This window comes from Fusarium musae, chromosome 9 (genome assembly GCF_019915245.1).
Source record: "Fusarium musae strain F31 chromosome 9, whole genome shotgun sequence".
Lineage (NCBI taxonomy): Eukaryota > Fungi > Ascomycota > Sordariomycetes > Hypocreales > Nectriaceae > Fusarium > Fusarium musae.
The window spans coordinates 1013876-1034684 of record NC_058395.1 but is presented as its reverse complement, the minus strand read 5'-3'; the positions used below and the strand labels follow the sequence as shown (position 1 = coordinate 1034684).

The window sequence follows — 20809 nt, the reverse complement described above, 5'->3', positions numbered from 1 at the left end:
TGGCTTAATTTACTCGTTTAACAGACTGCTAGTTACCGCCATGCGAGTCATCATATTGTCGATGTATCTATTCGTATCCCCCTGATTGGCCATTCGACAAGTTTAGAATGAGACCGTCTCGTATAAAAAAACATATCTTCGATCCCATTCACACCATTGTCCACACATATGCGAAAGCAAATGGCGGCCATGCCCTCCGGTGCCGCAAACCAGATTGCCGCAATTGGGTTGGACAGGCCTCCAAAACGTAACAGATCGTTGTAAATGCAGATAAACACGCCAAACCTCCAGGACCGCCTGCCCCTTACCAGAACCTGATGATGATGAAAAGAATTTGTCAACTCCTTGACTCAAGATCTTCTTGGGTCATTCATATACGCATAACTCCAAGAAATGAAACCAAGAAAGGGTCCAATAGCTGAAAGGATATGAAGGAATCCCAATGAAGATCTAGGACCAGCCAAGGGGCTACCTTATGCGAGTCGAAGTAGAGGGAAGCAGAGGAGTAATTACCGGGCCGAGGAAACGTGATTGCGTTTCATCCCCTCCAAATCAGCCATACTCTCTGAAGGTGGCATCAGATCAACCTAATGACAGCTCAGAAGCACAGCGGTCATTCCAATATAATACAGCGGGTATCAATCTTCTTTTTGACTTTTGGTGAGTTTCCTCCTCTAGAACCTTAATCCTTGCTTGACCATCCGTCTTAGTGACTTGGGGGTTGACCACCGTTTGCTACGTCTGGTTAGTTCATCCACTAAATCACCCTCTGCCTCTGCGACATACATTGGTAAGGAATGCCCTGACTGGGCTGCGCGTAAGGCGAGTGAGGTTGATAATTCGAGTAGATATGGCTGGTGTTATAGTCAGGGAGAGGCTGCTGAGGAACCCCAGAAGGTGGTGGCGGGTACTGAGCAGGCTGGTATCCGATGGGAGGCAGCTGGACTGTTCGGCCAGGGTAGGATGAGGTAGGCGTGCCATCAGGACCTTGAGGCTCGCCACCTCCATTCTGAGCGGCGGCAGCGGCCTGAGCCTGGCGTTGTCGCTCCTCTTCGGCCTTTCGGTTGGCTTCCTCTTCCTTCTTCCTCTGCTTCCACTCCTTGCGAATCTCCTTGAATTCTAGTCATTTGTTAGGCATCTGTGCTCATCGAGAAACATATCTGCGCAATCGCAAGCAGCTTACCTTCGGGTGTTCGCTTCTGTCCGTGAGACTGCATGGTAACGTGAGCGTTCAAGTGGTTCAGTGTACCGTAGGCCTTTTCACAGCCATTCCATCCACACTTGTACATGCGCTCGATCTCCTCGTATCGTCGCCGAGGTCGTTTATGCTGTTGCGCACCTGGAATGGGGACAAAGGAGTAAACCTGAGAAAGTTAGTAATGCTCGTATCCTAAGTAGCAGCCAATTCATAAAGCTGAACCAAAACTGGAACAATCAACGCGTTTCTCACATCTTCAACGTGCGCGTATTGCACTCTCCTCGATCTGGTTCACTCTTGAACGTGTCTGCGAAAGTCCTAACATACCTGGTTTGGTCGTGCTTGAGGTGGCGCCGATGCCGGGTTTTGAGCGTAAACTGGGTGACCGGGAGTCAAAGGCGCCCCGCCGTGCTGAGGGTAACCAGCCCAGTCCGGCCGAGGTTGCGCATACATGCCGCCACCAGGGTGAGAGTAACTGTGTGTCATGTCTGGGTTAGGCGCGTAGGGAGAATGCTGCCCATACGAAGCGTAAGTTGGGCTCGGCGCGGCGATGGACGGATCTATAGGAACATCGTTGTCAGATTTGACCGGATGGGTCTGATGGCTACGCCCATCCTGCTGGGGCATTGACGGACTGTTCTGTTGTTGCGCCATACCTCCAGTGCTGGTGCTGCTGGCAGGGTGGTATGAACGCTGGACGTGCTCTGGGAAAGATCCTGATCGGGCTGACTGAGGATAGACGCCGTACTCGGAGGTGGGAGTGGCTGAGGTCGAATAATTGACTTCCTGCTTGACAGGATATTGCGCAGCAGATGCGTGATCTGCCCTCGAACCTTCAGAATTGGTGTCGCCGAAGTTGCTTGGATAGGGCGAAGGCAAACCTGACTGCGAGTACTCCGTAGCACTTCGTTCCATAGAGTTGGGAGAGCTGAGGAGCGTGTCAAGGGTCGCCTCGGAACCAAGTTTCGCGATATTGGAGGCAGAATGCAACGATGCGTGGTTGTCAACAAAAGTATGAGGTTGCTGTGTTGGCACCAGAGACATGCTACAGCTCCACGGGGCTGATGATGATAAAGAAATGGCCGGCGAGGTTTTAGCTCAGACCCGCGTCAAGTTGGTGTTTGCCCGTAGCAGGGGAAAGAAGTGTAATATGGCTGAAGCGCTTGCAACCAGACTTGCGGCGGCGCGGCAGTATATGTTGTTGGCGGCGGCAGTAGTAGCGCCGTTTGCAAGACCAAAGGTTGGTTTATGGTTAAGTGTGTGATGCGAGCTCCTAGGCCGAGTCCTTGAGCGCGGATCTTGCTGGGGAGGGGAGATAGAGATGGGGGAATGGAGCCTAGGCAAGGATAGTTCGCTTTTCCTCGATCACAGAGAGGTCAGGCTAAGTCGCCCGTAGTTCTTGGGGAGCGACGCACTAATATAGTGCGATGTTGAAATCAGCCTGGTGCGGTGGCTCTGCCGAGAACCCAGAAGCAAAGACGGTCTAGCGTCTAAGAGGAGGGTGTACTGTACTCTGTACCAAAGTGTATCTTCAGTCAATACACTGACTCTCGTCTTTCTGAGCGACTCAAGACCTTGCAGGGGTGGGGGGTGCTTCTATGCTATACTACACGTACGTCTACGCAAGAAGCCTTCTGCAATGACGGACAACTCGAAGAGGTGCGGGCCCGAATGATTTTTGTGAGGTCCCAAGGCGAGGAAATGAATGACGGAGTGCGATGGACAACGTACATACACTCCTCGACCTGGGGGCAAAAAAATGTTGCTATCGGTGGGACCAGCCGTCAAGAAGCGTAAAGAGCGTGTGTATGAGTTGTATGTATGTATGTAGATATGCGCAGTCGAACTGGACTGGTCTGACTTGTTTGCTAGGCTGGAAGATACCGAAGTGCAACGGGTCGACGCGAAACAGTCGGTAACGTACCGCACAGTAGGGACAGCGAGCGAGTGAGTGAGCAGAATGGGATGGGACGGTCTAGCCAACACACTCCAGCACAGCTTAACCCAGGGCAGTGGCAGTGGGATCCTGCGCTTATCGACCTCGGTGGATAGTGCGTGTTTGTTCGAACAAGAGGGGCGTGCGAGTTTGCGTGCAATTTTTGCAGCGATGTCGATTACTGTAGTAAAAAGCACAGCAAATGAACCCCAAGTTGGGGTATTTCCGTCGTAGTGCGTGCAATAGATGATGGATGCGCCTGGACTGGGCCAGCTAGACCAGATGGGCTAGACTTGGCTCACAGGCAAGAAATCTGCTAGCTCAAGGTCGATCGTTCTACCGACGAGTCCCCACGTCGCCGGTGCCGGGAGCCGCTGACTCGTTCGGCTTCGAGCGAAAGCGGCGAGTAATTACGAGAAAGACTAAGCGTCTTTTCAGGGGAGACCTTATGGAAGGTCGAGGTAAAAGTCGAATCCGTATGGGGTGTAGAGAGGAATTTGCTGCCGAGTTTGGGGCCTTGGGGAGGTAAGAGGAAGGGGAGAAAAACACTTCCTGGGATCGAAATTTTTTGCCCTCTTCATTTGTCATAGATAACCCTACCAACAATAAAAAACCAATTGAGAAATGCACCCCCGTGCTGCTGGAAAGAAGCAACGGATCAAAGGCAGCATACAAGTAGCATGCTGAGCCAGAGGAACGAGACATCCCTGTCCCCTGTCATGGTAGCTAATGTACCTTAGCAGCTTAGCTACCTGACCTTACTGTGTGTGTCCTGGAATCTGCGCCTGTCCTGCTGGCTGGGAATGGGAGGTGGTCTTTGCTTTGCTCATCAATATGCCCCCCCTGTTTGGGTGCAATCACACAAGCAGAATGGATGGTGACTTGCAAATTTCGTGACGGAGTGTATGTAGAAGAGAATCGGCGAATTTGGTCATGACTGTTCTTCTTGCCCGTCTTCCATTAAATGGATCCATTGTACGCTTTGGTACTGATCATGCTTTGTCAGATTATCGAGGCTGAACGTGCTGTCTGCGGCCGGAAAGCCACGACGTCTGGGAGACACGATTGTAACGCGAGCTCTGCCCTGCTGTTGAAGGCCATCACGAAGCCAGCTTGATGGTGAGCTTGACCAGGGGGAGAGAACATGAATGACATGGGTAGTCACCGCGTGCCCTGCGCTCTGGTAACCAAGGTCCACTCAGAGGACAACCCCGTACAGGATCCAAGGGCCCAAAGGAATGTCCACCCTTGCCTATGCACCCTCCATCATCCTCGAACGGGGACCTCCTCCTCTCGAATACTGTACGTACTGTGCAAAGGTATGCCGCCGTAGGTAGATCTGCGGCCTTTTCCACTGGCCCAATCAATGTCGACGTGGCTGTGATTGAACCACAGAAAGAGGCGTCCAGGATGCTGGTGTTTGAATGCAGCTCGGGGCTTGGCTAATTAAGTCCAAAGAGGGGTTAGCAATTAGTTACCGATAGGACAGGGTGCCAATGGGCGAAAGAGGTCTATCGATCAAAGAGATTGAATGGGGTTACCGGGCACGCGGATTGCCACGGCCGATGGAGGGAGAGATTGCAGAGTCCTCTTGTGACCTTAACTGACTCAAGGTCGACACCGAGACTTTTACAAGTAATCAAGGCAGAGTACTCGTATCGTACGCGTACGGGAATGTGCCGCTGAGTCGAGGCCAAAGAACGTGGCGGCGATACCCCCAATGGGTGTGAATGAGCCCAGCGTTGTGGTTCCCAGCACACGCTAGTTACAGTCGAGCGCAAGCCAAGCTCAAGGATGGATCAGAAATATTCTCCGCGACACGGTTGTGTAACGACAATTTCGCTGCGCAACACACGCGATGCTATGATAGCGAGCTTGTTTGTGACGTGCCAACGTCTGATAGTTGGTCGATGTGGAATCGACAAGTCCCTGACGTGCAGGCCATCATCCTCTAGCAAATGTTTGGACGCCGGCGCCGTTGATTGGGCTAAGGTTTCCGTATCCGCCATTTTCAAGTTGGCTTCAGGGGATAGCTAAGTGTAAGGTACTCCGTAGAGTCGTTCTGGTCTCTAGTGTTTAGTTCAGCCCTAGAATGCGTTTACTTGGTTTCCCAGATCGGTGGACGCTATGATTTGGCTGGCGCCTTGGGGAAGGGATGAAACGGTATCAGAAACAGCGCCGTCATATCGAGAGTCCACAACGCGCACAGTGGCTATCACCCAGTTGACTTGTTGTAAGAGTCGCTTTGGTCATTGTTCTGCTCGCTCTCTCCCTCAGGTATAGTATGTCATGGCATTGTGGCTGATACTGTAACAGGCAAGGACAGGGAAAAGCTGCATCCTCGGCACCTTGTACGTATCAGAAACAGGTAGGGCGCGTGATAGATTGTCGGATTGGCGTATGGAGAGTTGGTCCAATTTGACTGGTAAGTTGTCCCTCATCAGGAAGGACGAAGGTTATGTTGAAGGGCAACACAAGATGAAGGAGAGTGACCGCAAAATTTAACATCAGTCAGGCGGACGGGCACGTCGCTTGACCATCTCTCGCTCTTTTTTTTTTATTTTTGACTGCATATGTGTAACTCAAAGCATGGATAAGAGCCTCCAATGGCTCGCTCACAGCGTACTGAGTTTCCTGTACGTGGTGAACGCTATTACAGAAGCGCCAATCAGTATTCATAGAATCTTAGGACGAAAGGTTTTTAGAAGAGATAAACCATTACTGGAAGCTAAATAAAAAGTACAATTCTATATTGCCAATATTTTTTTCATCATTAGGTGATTCCGTCCATAGATCAAAGCATCCTCTCTCTATCTTATGTCCGTAAGGTAGGTACTGTAGGTTGTGCATTCTTCGACTGACTGCTAGTCTGCTAAAAATTCAAGTCTATGGCCTTTCCACGAGGTCTCAAATACTATACCTAAGGTAGGCCGCATGTTTGACTACCTATGTAGATGGAACTCAAATTCGGAAGGTGAAAGTGAAGGGAGATGAGGTACATACCTTAGGTACGGAGTAGTGTACCTCCAGATCTTCAAAATCTCGACGTGGTTTTCTCTCCACACTCTCTACGACCACCACACCACATCTAGGCTCTTGTTTTATCTTATCAACAAGAAATGATCCAGTATCCAAGCAGAAAAAAGATGATATACCTATTTGCCTGTTTCAGCCTTGTCAGTTTTCATATTGTTTCTCTCTACACGCAGCCTCGCACAGTATTGCAAACAGGAGCCGCTTCTTGGCTTCTTTATTTGTGGGCGATCTAGCCACACAGTCTTGACATCCTGGCAGGTTTGGCACATTTCTAGTCGAATGATCTGTCCGAGAAAATCCAGGGTCTAGTTAAACAAGATCCTAAGCGACCCGAGCATCTGGGAGGGACTAAAAGGACCTAAATGCCCCAAAGAGGCACAGTAGGCCTAGCTGGCTGGTGTCTCTCTAAGCCAATAAGTAGACTGACTACCTTAGTTCGTTAGCCAGGTACTTCAGCTAACCTGTTCGTCAATTCTATCAGAACAAAACTCCAAGTCACAGGGAGCCAATACGACTCAAGGCTCAATGCCTCCGCATTCGAGAACAGCAGCAGGATTGTCACTTCTGCCGCACCACACCGTGATGCATCAATACGGTGTCTGACAACACATATGCATGCAGACGCTTCGTTCATTGGGCCAATGGCAGTCGAATATCGCCCAACCAAGCGACTGGGCCGTGAGCCCCAACTCTTGCCCCAGTCAAACAGGGGAAGCTTTCATGAAAGCTGCCGTGGTATCAGTGTCTATAATACTCCAATGATCCAGGTTCTCATATCGCCGATATTGATATGATACGGCCCAGGTTCCAATTCGCACAAATTGGCCTGCCACTATTTTGGACCGAATGACACCATTACTGTTGCACAACCTAAATGGAAACATTTGAGAACGCTCCACGTGTTGACTTGATTCTGTGTTTCCACTGAACCTACGAGACAGTCTCAACTGATGCTCACGTGGAGTATCCACTGATGCGCAACCCATGCCGATTCTAGCACTTGTGCTTGGGTGGCTGGGCCCCTGTGCGACTCTCACGAATTATAGCTCTTTCGCGACATGAGGTAGAGGAGTCGTCCCACCACCGTTGGTCGGCGTTTTTATTGGGGGCTAGGTTTTGCAACGTCGAGGGTCTCTGAAGCACTGTGCCAGGAGGAACACCCACACCTTCACAATCAGGGCCGACGTCAACCTCAGCAAATTTGTCCGTGCGCCTGATATGCAGGCGGAACAGCTTCTCATTTCCTTCTTGGCATAGATGCATAGACACCTGAGCACGGTGTCTAAGGTTCTTCCTAATCACACCTGCTAGTCGTTTGTTTCTCAGGGGCCTTCACCTAAATCCTGAAGGACTTGGCTGGAAGCTATTTTACTGAGGCTCAAGGTCCATTGACTGCCAATTCCCCCAACATATCAAATCATCGTGTCCGAGATCGCCGTGTGGGGGGCTGGACAATGCCAATGGTGTGGTCGGGTCACTTGGGCGCCAGTTCACGCGCCCGCACATGGAGGACAACCTAAGCGTGTCCTAGCTCCCCTGTCATGTAGTGACAGAATTGCTTCCTCAGCACTGACTCGCTTTCCAACCGCGTTTTTGTCCGCAGTCCAGGAGACAAGTTTCCTACTTGGCTAGGGTGATTTGATGCCTTTAGTGTTTTGTCCCAAGTTGCGGGGAACTGGAGTTACTGGTAAACTTGCTGGTCTACGACTGACTACCGGCATGAAGCAACGAAGCTCGTTTGTTCGCACCAGCAAATCATGATTTCAGGTGGGGTTCAGAGGCACATTCGTCTCTCCCTTTGAATGCTTCGTGAATGCAACCCCTCCTGGGTTCCTTCCTGACCGCCTTCGATTCGACGCATTCATCCGAACGTCCATTTGTTACGCAGGGCGAGCTTGCAGACAAATATGATAAAGCAAGCATGCTGGATTTCTTTTGCGGCATTACCTTTGGACATGGGTCCACACAAATGGGACAGAGGACCTCGTTGATGCACACTTTGCCAGTTTCTGCAGGGGAGCAGTTGCCTAGACCGACAGCATACTAGGGTTGAGTACCGCTGTACGAAGGCTGGCCAAGAAAGATATTCGAAGCTGGTCACTCTCGTCAACCATGGCCCACATGCCTATGTATTTCTTGGAAACATACACAGTATCAAGGCGGTGAGTAACCCCTGCCATTGACCTGCCCCGTTTGCGCCATCACAAGACGCAACAAAAACAATTCAAGATCGAGCTTGAAGATTTCCATTGACCGACGCGTTTGAAAGAAGATTCAAACAGTCCAACGACGATACCAAGCCACTGGAAATCTTGCTGGCTTAGTGGCTTCATGCTAACTTAGAATGGGATAAGCCGTCTCCGGCATCTTTTGATCGCAGGTGTGTGGATATCAATGGACGGTTTGCCGTCTTTGGTGTCCCCGCCCAGCACTGAAGTCAATCTGGATGGAAAATGAGTTTGTGTCAATCGAAAGACAAACTCATTCATCCCCGTTGGCCGAACAGGCCCGTGAATGAATCGATCAGTCTCGATGCTGAGTCGCAGTTTTCAGCGAAGAGATTACCCAGAACGGGAAGCTCACATGTAACAATATATCCAAATACAAGGTTTCTTTCTGAAATCACTTGAGGAGACGTCATGATAATTGTTCCCGTGAGCCTGAGATGGCGTGCATCGCCAATTGTGCATAGAACATCAGATGGTAATTCAATACCAACTGTCACCCTTCCAGCCACAGATACATCTTATTAGATGGAGCAGATGTTGGACAAGGGGCACAGGACCAGTTGCTTGATTTACCTGGGCTACTCACTAACAATTTACTGTAATGATCTAGTCCAAGACCACCTCGACAAACGCGATTACGCATAATCCCTCATTTTTGTTTCATGGTTATGGAGGGTTGCCGAATCACTGGTATCATGAGATTGGATCCAAGATTTGCACCGTACTGCGGCCACAGTGCCCAAGCATCGCACAGATACCGATATCTCGGAAACACAGCCAGCCGGGCTCTATCCACTACGTATTGCATCAAGGGTAGGAAACAAGCAGCGAGACCTTTAACAGCCAGTCAGTAGCGCTGTTTTGAGGACCTTAGTTTCAGTGACCAAGTAGATCATTGGGCACCCGGTCCTCACGAGATGACGGATGTCACTTGCATATCCAGGAACGTGTGAGGCTACGGCAAGCCATCCAGTGTGACGGTGGACGGCAGTCTACCTAGTCTACGTTGACGGTGTCTTTGATTCCCAGCAAACGTGAGCTAGTTAGAAGCCGGTCAACCACGATCTCAGCTTCCCGTGGTCCTGGGAATCTCCCGCACGCCGGCGGCTTGTCCTGTGCAACATCAAACAAAGTCGGGCACCGGAACAGACAGCACCGGTTAACTTTGTTTGAACTGCCACCTTCGGGCTCACGACTGTTCGCCGACGGTACGTACGAGGAAGACATTTTCGAGATGACCAGTCATGTTACTGATCTGCGGGCCAATCTCACTTCTTCTGGATGATTGATGAAGGCCCACCACACCGCGAGGGCACTTAGATCTCGGTGGGCTGAGCGGCGCTAGCGATCTACAGAGCGGTGGGCATTCATTGAGCCCTTCAACTCAGCTCATTAGCGCGTGTCGAGTTGGGCCTGGTGCACAAGTGGAATTGAGACTTTCTTCTCCGTAAATTGCCCTAGCGTGCTAGCACAGACCTGGAGGCTGGCAATTCCATATCGTTGGCCTCCACTATCAAAGCTTAAGGAAGATGTTCTGAACCCAGCTATTCAGAGATTTGACAGTTCCTTGCACTTGGTAGGGGCCGAAATCAACAGAAAGGCGATTATCAAGGTTCTCTCTGTCATCTCTTTGGCACAAAGTCGACTCGATGCTCGGTACGTCAACCATTTGTCCCTTCCCATGCGCCACGGAAGTTATGCGGTTCCAAATCACGTAACATGGACGGATGCGTTGTTGAAAGAAACGACACAGTTGATACTGGTCTCTGGGCTGACAGGGCTGGTCTGGACTAGAGAATTTGTCGTATTCACTTTCCCTAAAAACAGAAAAGGCACCTATGTTGCTGGAAACAGGCTTGTCGGGATCCTTTGCACGTTCCTGGATGTTGTTTCGCTCCTAACTACGATAGGTTGGCATAGGATTAACTCACAGCCCCTGCTAAGATCTGGTGCTGAAGATGCCCAGCCACGCGGCTAACAGACTGACAGGCTATCATGGTCCAGCCGCTTCCGATTACTCAACTTCGTCTAGAGGCTGGAGGCTGGTGGACAAGATTTCTCGTGCGGCTACGGAGTATTTGGTTTGGTAAAATAACACAGCACGGGTCAGGCTGAAAATATCCCCAACCTCACTGGCGGAGCGCTATGAACAAAACTGACTTCAAAACCATGCTACATTGACAAGAGCCTAATAGGTCCTGACACGTTCCTTGCGATACTTGACGCTCAAAGTTGAGACAGGTTCTGTGACAGGGAAATGAGATACGCTGCAAGAAAACGTGTTGCCGACGGCAGCGTCCATCCGGCAAAAGAATCCGCCACCGACGTAATTATCAAGCTGGCGATTCATTACACGTTTCCAGCAGTTCTACCAGTCAGCCATGCGTGGAATATCGCGCTCGGAGAGACGCAATGTTGAGAGGATGATGATGGGGTATGCTAAGCAACTACCATACGGCACTGTACAGTACTGTGAGACTGGATACAGAAAGAGTTCAGACCCAACAGCATGGGGCCTCGCTTTCAAAGTGTGGATCCTATCTCTGACCTTGCACCCATGCATCACAGTAACAGGGAGACCCAGGAGGTCGTCTCTAGCGTCCCCGTGATGGTTCTCATCAGCAGGGCCAGGCGAAGTTGCCCTGGCTATCGCGGCTCCCACATGGACTTGGCGGTTTGTCTCTTTTCCGCATTGTCGCTGTGTGCTGTTGCATCATCAAACGCCCAATTTGCTAACATTCGAAGATAATATGTGCGCCTTCCTGCGTCTGTCGACAGTGACGTAGCAAATTGCATCGCCTTTGGGTCAAGAAACTCTGCTACATATGGGCGTGCGTCAACTAAAAGAGAAGCAGTCGGGAGAACGGAAAATCGGTCATTGACGGTGACATGCATGATATTTCCCATGACTGTATGCTGAAGCAGGGCTATTATCTGAGGATTGTCAAAAAAGGAGGGAGGGGGTTTCACTCCCATGGGTCGATGATTGCCAGCGGAACCCTGAGCGGAAAGGGGAAGTCGTCTGCGTCTACCACACAGCATAATGACGAGCAAACACACCGACAGATGTGTTTCGGTCTGGGGGGGGTTCGCCGCGGCAAGCGACGAAGAGGAAGTGTCATATGTCACAATCTTGGAGCGTCAAATTAAGCAAAAGGTGACAAAATGATACGAATACAAACAAACATGATGCCATGCCATGCATACCTTGGCTGGAGCTGAGCATACATACATACATAAGAGTTGAGCAAGCACGGCACGACGCGATATTGACATTGATTGCGCAGTGGTCTGGGCTGAATCTATTAGCTAGAATCATCAGTCCCCGTCGCGTCTGGAGAAAGCTTGGACGGACCAGGACCAAGGGATAGACGCAGGGGGGGGGCGGATGAGCATTGCTCAATCAATATCGAGCTCCAAGCCTCTGGGAAATGCCACGCCATAGGCAAACGGCGTGTTGTGAATGAATGGTATTGGTCCCGGAGCCACGCCGGGCTCCAAGCTCTTGTCTTCATTCCTGGGGTGCATCTATGTACATACGGGATGGGTGAGGAGGCACTTGGAATCAGATTCTCGCTCACTCACTCTGTTCTGGGAGTCTGTCTCTTGGCCGATCCGCACACTCTCGCTCGCTATTCAGCCTTTGGTTTGTGGCCCCCCCCTGCGCCCTGTCGTCCAGCCGTGGCTGTTGTTTCTTTCTATCCCTGCAGGCAGTGGAAACTGAACAGCTTCTGAGCCTCTCCAACGGGCCTTTGTCAATTTTGTCCGTATAGACTTCAAGTTAGGTGCTGGTGTTGGCAAAGCGTGCCCATACTGTTGTTTTTCTTTTGCTATTCTGCCATGAGGCATTGGGTTACCTCCGTACGCCTACACCCGTCGCCGAATATTTTCGGTGTGATTTTTGAGCTCAACCTAATGTCCCCATCATGGCAAACACGGTCCATCTGAGTTGCCTCAATCACTGCTGGAGAGGCTGACATATGTGCAAATGATTTCAGGCAACATGGACAAGTTGGGGAAATGGATCCGCATCCTGGTGTCGTGTCTGAGAGTCAGTATGTAGAAGAGCAGAAGACATGTTAGGCTGTTCTGGAACTTTGCGAAGGTTTGGGGCGTTTCCATCAGAAGGCGGCGAAACCGTCTTGGTCAGCCATGACTGACTCGCTCTGGTATGCCGCGTCGTGTGTCGTGCCATGCTATGTCATATCGCGCCGACAGACTAACTATCCCATATGCCGCTATTGTTGCCGCCTTACGCATCGAGGCAGTGTCATTCAATCTCGAGATTCCATGTGCGTCACTGGAGAATTTCAATCGAGATTAGCATGGTTCTCATGATGCGCCGCGTCTATCCGCACCATATCAACATCAGCCTTGATATTCAACCTGAGCAGTGCTCAACTCTTGGTCCAGGGGCAAGGCGGGTCTACTGATGTAGATCTTCATGATTACATCTCATTCCCTACCCTGTAGTTGAGGACGGAGCGTTTTTTTTTTTTTTCTAAATACTCCTCATCGATCGAGTGCTTCGGTCGTCAGTTTGAGGGGCTGCCCTATTCATTCGGTGGTGAGTGCAATATGTCAAATTGCCTCAGCATTGTCTCGTAGTTTGGGCTATGTATCTACCATGAATGTGCTATATTGCTTTGCTATTCGTGAGAACTTGATATGTGGTTGGCATGTCGTAACTGCGACCTAGCCATGAAGGGGAATCTTAAGATATTGGGTTGGGTATCAATATTTTCTACATATCAGTGTACCCAGGGAAAATACTGGTCTGAGAGACAGGTCATGTCTTGCATATTGTTGATGGTGATCTACCAGACGCTATTCCTTGATATGGCATACTCATCCGGCGCTATGGGCGGATCACGACCAGCCGTTGGTGTTGAAAAGCTTGTCTCACCAGGCACTCCAAGCTACTGAAGCTATTCAATTTCAGGGCTTCCCCAAGTCTTGGCTAAGACAGAAAAGCTGACTACTATCCCATGGCGATCAGTCGAGGGCTCACCGAAGCAAGTACGCCGCCACGTTGCTGTTCATCACATTTACAGTGGCCGGTCAGATCTTACGTGGACGGATGCACCGGTGACGAGTCTTCGCCGGAAGCAACCAAATCGATGACTTATCCGGATCCAGGAGCAGATCAAGCCTGGCAGCCAGCAGCTTGAAATAGAAATCAATCAAATCCGGCTCACCATAATATGATGTCAGGACTTGAATCGCTTGACGAAAGGAACTCGTCAAGAACCTATGAAAGAGGGACAACCAGACAATAATTCAAGTCTTGAGCCCATAGCCAACATTTACAGAGAAGAGCGGAGAAGAGGAGGTAATTCAAAGAGGAGCCAGTTGGTGACCAACTCGTAGGTATACAACCAAGGTTCTCTTTGCTGCACCACCACCCGCAGAAGAATCCTGCTTATCAAACACATGCTCAGCAATGACATTACCAGACTAGATCGATACACCAATTAGTGATGTCTGTCTGTTCCTGTGGCAGGATCTTTCAGTGCCATAACACGACACGAGGTCACTATGCAATTTGTAACTACTAAGGCACGGCCGTTGTCAACAGGCCCAAACAGAAGGCGGCTTGAAAATTGAAGATCCTGACCGTCCGGAATGTCCGCTTAGAGAGGATCATACAGTAACAAGTCAATTATATAGGACCTATTGAGAACATATTCAGAGACCTGGGTGCTGGGTTGATTTGGTCAACAGGGCATAATGGGGGGTGTCCACGAGTATTGCTTGTGACCCTTTTGTGCAAGAGAACTCAATTATCTGTACGCGAGATCAATGATGACAGAATTTGTTTCATTCCTTGATGTCAATAATCAGGATCTTATCCTCAGACGTGCGTTGAGGAGTAGGTATATCTATCTGTAAAGGGGTGATCGGCCAAGCCAGAGTAAAGTCGGATGCCAACGATTGAGTCAAAACACCAAGGACAAAGTTTGAATAGCAGTACTAGATTACTACAGAGTTCATGAGTTATCGCGCAGCTCTGTATAGACAGTCATATACCTCGATGGCTCAAAGTGTTAAGAGGCTGACACCGACAGTAAGCCGAGTCTGCACAGATGAGCATAATCACACACGCCAAGGCGACAGCCAATTCGACAAGATATCCAGTGTACATACAGCTCTCTATCAACGCTGTCAGCATCTCGAGACACTACGGAGGCCTACTGGTGTACAGAAGTCCGCAAGAGGATAATCACGGTCCCAAAACACAATACAATTATCCTCAAACACATACAGACAACAAGATACAGACTTCAAACAGCATTAAGAATGATCCTTGACACTGAAATACAACTGATCTCAACTAGAACTTGTGTCTCGTTCTGGCATCGCAATCACCGTGCTGATGGGAGTCTGAGTTTTGGTAGAGGCTAGAAACCAACACGCACGTGAGACAAACGTTGGTACGGCAAGGACACACCGGCGAGGGAGCAACCGATATCGTCAAAGACAAACCAAGAAGCAGGGATTTAAGTGGGAGATGGATGTGACAGTACCTAACCTGGGAGCTAGGAATACTCCTCTCCAATACTTCAATGCGCCTTTAACATAAAGTGAGTCGTGTTAATTGAGTGAACTACAATTGTTTATTAAAAACACAGCTCGACTCTTGACAAGATTGTCATCGACCTCCAGAACACGAGGCCTCCGATAAAGGTGGGATGTTTTCCCCTTATCTCCACCTGCGAGCGTTTTCCATACCGCTCGATACGATATCATCATCCCAATCTAAAGCCATTATTTCGAATAACATAAAACAGAAAGCGAGGAAATACCACATAAAGTGCGTGACCAAACCGATCCGCAATCAAACCAGAAATCCAGACTCGCATGACGAGTCAAGTCTAATCGAATCACCTATCTCTAACAAACAAACGCCTTGGGTGTCGTATACTTTTGAGAATCCGAGGATCCGTAATGTGAGGCCGCCTGATCTGTATCATGAGAGGGTAATAACCCAACATGAATAAACCTTTTACCATCGACGGTTGCGGTTGCCGATGGGCTGGCTGTTGGCGTTGGCTGGAGATCCAGTCAGCTCGATAGGTAGCTAGCTGCTTCAGCGTCGGCGATACCCACCTCTACCACCGCCGCGACCACGTCCCCATCCACCGTAGCCGCGACCACCACCGCCACCATATCGAGTCATCTCAGCAAGGCGAGGGTCAATCTGCTGCTTGGCCTCCTGGAGAACATTGACAAGATCACGGGCCTGCTTCTGGTCTGGGAAAATCGTTAGCATGTACGCAGACAATATGATAAAGCGGAAGGATACTCACTGTCAGTAGTGAAGAGGGTGATGGCGGTACCCTTGGCACCGGCACGGCCGGTACGACCAATTCTGTGAATGTAGTCCTCCGAGTTGTTGGGGTAGTCGTAGTTCAACACATGAGTGATGTTGCGCACATCTTTAGCAAGAATGGTTAGCAGGCGAAGCAGGGGTTTGTATAGCAACGTTCCAGCACGGAAGATGAAGGTGAATGGCTAAGCATATTGGCAGGCCATCTGTACTTCACTCCTAGCGGAGATGGGGCAATAGAAAGTGCGTCAAAATGCCATCCTGGAGTATGCGGGTCACTGGGTCCTGGGAACAAGAGAACCTTGGCCAGCAGCTTGATCAAAGGCAATAATATGCCAACTCCACACTCGTACCACGGGAGTGAGAACGGTACAAGAGTGAACACACGTGAGCATAGCAAAGCGAAGGCTACACAACGGATCAAGACCCCGTTGGTTGAGAACCAATTGGACACGATAATTATCAGGCAGATTCGCACAGTCAAGAGAGCCCCTAAACACGAGAGTAAAGTACAGCAAGTGCTGTCGCTGGAAGTTGCCATGAGGGAGGGGGGATGATGATACATACCGATGCCACGCGAGGCCACGTCAGTAGCCACCATGATGGGGGACTTTCCGGTCTTGAACTGGTCAAGCACCCAATCACGCTCGTTCTGCTGCTTGTCTCCGTGAATGGCTATCATATGTTAGTAGGTGTTCTGTAAGATTGTTGTGGGATGATGGATGAGACTTACAGAGCGCGGGCCATCCATCCTGGCGGAGGAATCGAGTGATCTCGTCAGCAATTCGCTTTGTGCCGACAAAGATGAGGATCTTGTTCTCCTTGTTCTCCATAACCTTCTCAAGGTGCTTGATCATGCGGTCACGCTTCTCCATGTCTGTGACAACCTCGACAATCTGTGTGATACGGTGGTTGGCAGCGAGCTCCATGGAACCAATGTTGACCTGGATGAAATCCTGGAGGAAGTCGGAAGCCAGAGCGCGGACCTCCTTGGGCCAGGTAGCGGACCACATCAGAGTCTGTCGGTCAGGTCGAATCTGGCCAATAATCTTGCGAATCTGGGGCTCGAAACCCATGTCGAGCATGCGATCAGCCTCGTCGAGAACGAGGTAAGTGACACGGCGCAAGTTAGTCTTACCAGCCTCAAGCATATCAATCAAGCGGCCAGGGGTGGCAATGCAGACCTCAACTCCTCGAGAGAGATCGCGGATCTGAGGACCCTTAGGGACACCACCGTAAACACAAGTGTTTCGGATGCGAGAAGATCGGCCGAACTTCTTCATCTCTTCCTGAATCTGAACAGCAAGTTCACGAGTGGGGGCAAGGACGAGGACAATAGGGCCGTCGCCGGGGGCAAGGAGAGGCTGGGCGTTGATGTGGACAATGGAGGGGAGACAATACGTAAGAGTCTTTCCGGAGCCTGTCTCGGCAATACCAACGACATCACGACCGGAAAGAGCCATGGGCCAACCCTGGGACTGAATGGCGGTAGGGGCAGGAAAGCCCTGGGCCTTGACCTCATCCATGACATATCTGGGGAAGCCAGCCTCATCGAAAGTCTCGACGGGTCTGGGAACATCCTTGCCAGCGATGGTCATCTGGTGCTTACGGCGGAAGGCTTCCACATCAGCGTCAGATCGGTTTGTGACATCGGGGTGTTCCTTGTAGAAAGACTTCTCGAACTTGGGGAGGGAGTTGACATCTAGACGAACGTTAGTATGTGAAAACAACATGACGAGCGAAACACGTACCCCACTCCTGGTTCTTGAGGCCAGCGCCGAGGGCACCCATGCGGTCACCGCCGGCACCTCCTCCATAGCCGCCTCCAAAACCACCACCTCCGAAACCACCGCCGCCGCCGTAACCATTTCCGTTACCGTATCCGTTGCCTCGGCTGTGATTTGTGTTAGCGAGATACGATAAAATGTTAGGTTAGAAACGCATGTGTTGGTGGTTGGGCGCGTTGTCGTTGGGGAAGCGACCGCGCCTCTAGGCTGAAACCTCCAAATCTGCGCTCAAACCACAAAGAAAAATCGACTCACCCTCCGTAGCCACCACCGCCGTAACCATTGCGGTCACCGCCTCGGTCACCACCACGATCGCCGCGATCACGGCCGTGTCCACCACCGCCGTAGCCACCTCCTCCGCGGCCACCGCCGCCGCTGTATCCGCCGTCGTAGCCAGACATTATTTCAGGTGAAGAGAGATAAGACGAAGCCGTTTGAAATGGACTCGTCTAGGAAGGGGGGAAAGGGGAGTATTAGAATAAAGAGAGACGTGGGATGCGCTATATAGTATCTCGAAGTTACGAGATTAGCCTTCTGTTTGATGAAGAAGGAGTGCGCGCCCGAAGGGTGAGATGATGAATGGGAAAGGGAGAGATGAATGGAGGATGTGTGAAGTTTTAAGAGAACAGACTCGGACGCGCTGACCATGTATTTTTTTTTTTTTTTTTGCTTTCGCCGCTAGGCAAGTCCGCCTGGGAGATCCACATCATAGTCTAAGGCGGCGGTTTGATTGGACTTAGATGCTCCACTGAAATAGAACCCTTGAGATACCGCCACCTTAGTCAGGAACCTTGTGGATCCTACCCTATACCTTTCCATATTTTCACAATTCTGGTAGGACTCCCCATAACAACACTTATTTTAGGTAGCATTGGTTCTTATAATTGATCTATCTGTAATGATCTACTTTTTACAGGGCGAAGCGTAAATGGTTATCGTGCTACGTGTCTAGTAATTGCGTAACGCCTGTCTAGGTCATCAGCACGACCTAACCGTCCTGCATAGTAATTTACTCGAGGTGCACGGATACCTCGCAAAGCAGTTTCAAAGCCCAAGTGTATTCAGGAACGGTCAAAAACACCTACGACGAAGACATGACTGTAGGTCTATAGTGGTAGAGCTAAAATCAAATGATTGCATCAATTATCGTAGCACGAAATAGCTGGTCGCATTTAAACAAGTCGGTGGTCATTTGTTACGCTCAGTATCTGCCTACTCATCCATTTGCTCCTTTTTCCACTTTGCATCCAGGGCCTCCTCTAAAGCGCCCCTGAACGCACCGACAAAGCCCCAGCAATCCAAGAAAGTATTATACAGCGGTGCAGGCGCTACTCTAATCACATTAGGTCTGCGCTCGTCAACCAGAACACTCCTCCTCTCAAGACCAGCCATAACCTCATCAAGCAATCCATCGGCCAGGAGAATGCTCACCTGCGCCCCACGACGTTCTTGCTCACTGGGCGTGATGATCTTCCAGTACGCACTCATATCCTGCGGCAGTTTCTGCAGTTCGGAGACGAGATAGGCCGTTAATCTGGTGCTCTTTTCGCGTAGAGGAGCCATACCGCCGGCTAGCTCGAATACCTCGAGGGAAGCACAAAGGGATGTTATGTCAAGTACGGAGGGATTGCTGAGTTGAAACCCTGCTGCGCCAGGCACAGGAACGAAACCAGATCTCATTAAGAATCGGTTCTTCTTGTCGTTTCCCCACCAGCCAGCAAGTCTCACGTTGTGCGATCCATCGTTCCCAACCTGCGTGTGACGTTCGTGAACAAACAGCCCTCCAATACAGCCTGGTCCGCCATTCAAGTACTTGTATGTACACCAAGCAGCCGCGTCGACGTTCCAGTCGTGTAATGAGAGAGGCACGTTGCCTGCAGCATGAGCAAGATCCCAAATGACGAATATGCCACGCTCGCGAGCAAAAGTAGTCAAGTGTGGAATATCGAGGAGCTGGCCCGAGTAGTATTGAATACCTGGAAGGAGAAGTACTGCAGTAGTGGAGGCGTGCTTCTCGATAATGGACTCCACATACTCGTTAGAGAGAATGTCTTCGTTGTTTGGAGGCTCAATGGTAATCATCGAGTCTTCAGGACGGAGTCCGTGATGCCGTATTTGTGTCTCAACAGCATACTAAGCATTTATGTTAGCGCCTCAATTACCCAATACTGAGTTGAGTCACTGACATGATCACTGGGAAATGCTTTGCTCTCTAGTATGATTTTATGCCGTCCCTCAACATCAGGCTTATAAAATGCCGCCATCAACAAGTGAAGATTGGCCGTGAGAGTCTGCATGACAGCCACTTCGCTGACCTTGCCGCCCACAATTGGCGCAATCATCTCGGCCGCACGAGCATCAACGTCTAGCCATGTTGGCAGAGGAGAGTCATCAAGGGGCTTGAAGTGGCCCTGTACACCTTGTGTGCGCCATGTCGCGAGGTATTGCTGTATGCGATCCAAAGTGCGTTTGGGCTGAAGACCGAGAGAGTTACCTACAAGGTAAATCGCTTTATCGTCGGTATCTGCGAGAGTTAGACCAACATGGAGGAGGATAAGCTAGATATCAGAGAAAATCACTAACCCGTGCTGTCACTGGTAGGGAGAGTTTTGCGAGCTACATCAGCTTTGGATGGGATGTTGAACTCATCGCGAGTGTGTCTGAGAGCGTTGTTGGAATCCAGCTCAATAGCGTGGTCCCTGCCAGAAACCTCGGAGGAGTCACCCATGGCCAAGAGCACAGATAGTTCAGGTTATATCGTGCAATGGGTTGCCCACCTTGGGTCTAGGGAATGAACAATCTTCTTCCCCACGTTACGTTCCTTGAGTAAAGTAACTAACAGAGATGACAAGCTCCGCGTATCGGCTTGACGCGGGGAGCTTCTGCCCCGCAGTTAAAACTTGAGCTCCCGACTTATGCCCGGGACCATTTGGAGATGCAAGATTTGATATCCACATGAAGAGCATGAGGCCAGGCCAGACAGGGCATCTAAATTGCATATGAGGCAGAATCTTCATGTGAAAGGTAGATCCATGAACCAAGACATCGATGTGCTCTATCACCTTGTCCGGTGTCACAAAGAACCCCCTTTCTGGTATCATGCTGTATGTACACTAGGTATGAGAGAGCAACTCGAAGAGAGCACTCACAGGCACAAGCAAGACTCGCGTATTTGTTCATGATATGAAGTTTTGTTGATTCGTTTTCCCCATTCTTCACAAGTCTCCCTGCTTTTCGCTCTTCTGTGCACTCTAGCTACGTCATACAAGGGGCCTGCCTCTTCCATCTATATCC

At 50.3% G+C, this 20809-nt stretch overlaps 3 protein-coding genes across 3 annotated transcripts; all 3 read right to left on the bottom strand.

Moving 5' to 3' along the window:
* Positions 1–757: 757 nt before the first annotated feature.
* CON7 (C2H2 finger domain transcription factor con7) lies at positions 758–2242 on the bottom strand (the record flags this gene model as incomplete). Its single annotated transcript, XM_044829130.1, has 3 exons — positions 758–1119; positions 1184–1364; positions 1526–2242. 3 exons carry the CDS (start codon positions 2240–2242, stop codon positions 758–760), a joined length of 1260 nt encoding a protein of 419 aa, XP_044675805.1.
* A 13162-nt stretch (positions 2243–15404) lies between these two features.
* On the bottom strand, positions 15405–17916 carry DBP2 (ATP-dependent RNA helicase dbp2; the record flags this gene model as incomplete). The annotated part of the gene is made up of 7 exons (XM_044829129.1): positions 15405–15451; positions 15509–15652; positions 15709–15837; positions 16296–16403; positions 16462–17430; positions 17480–17622; positions 17771–17916. 7 exons carry the CDS (start codon positions 17914–17916, stop codon positions 15405–15407), a joined length of 1686 nt encoding a protein of 561 aa, XP_044675804.1.
* Positions 17917–18727: 811 nt separating this feature from the next.
* KYN2 (Kynureninase 2) lies at positions 18728–20243 on the bottom strand (the record flags this gene model as incomplete). The annotated part of the gene is made up of 3 exons (XM_044829128.1): positions 18728–19648; positions 19702–20039; positions 20099–20243. The coding sequence occupies 3 exons, from the start codon at positions 20241–20243 to the stop codon at positions 18728–18730; spliced, it is 1404 nt and encodes a 467-aa protein (XP_044675803.1).
* Between the last annotated feature and the right edge of the window lie 566 nt (positions 20244–20809).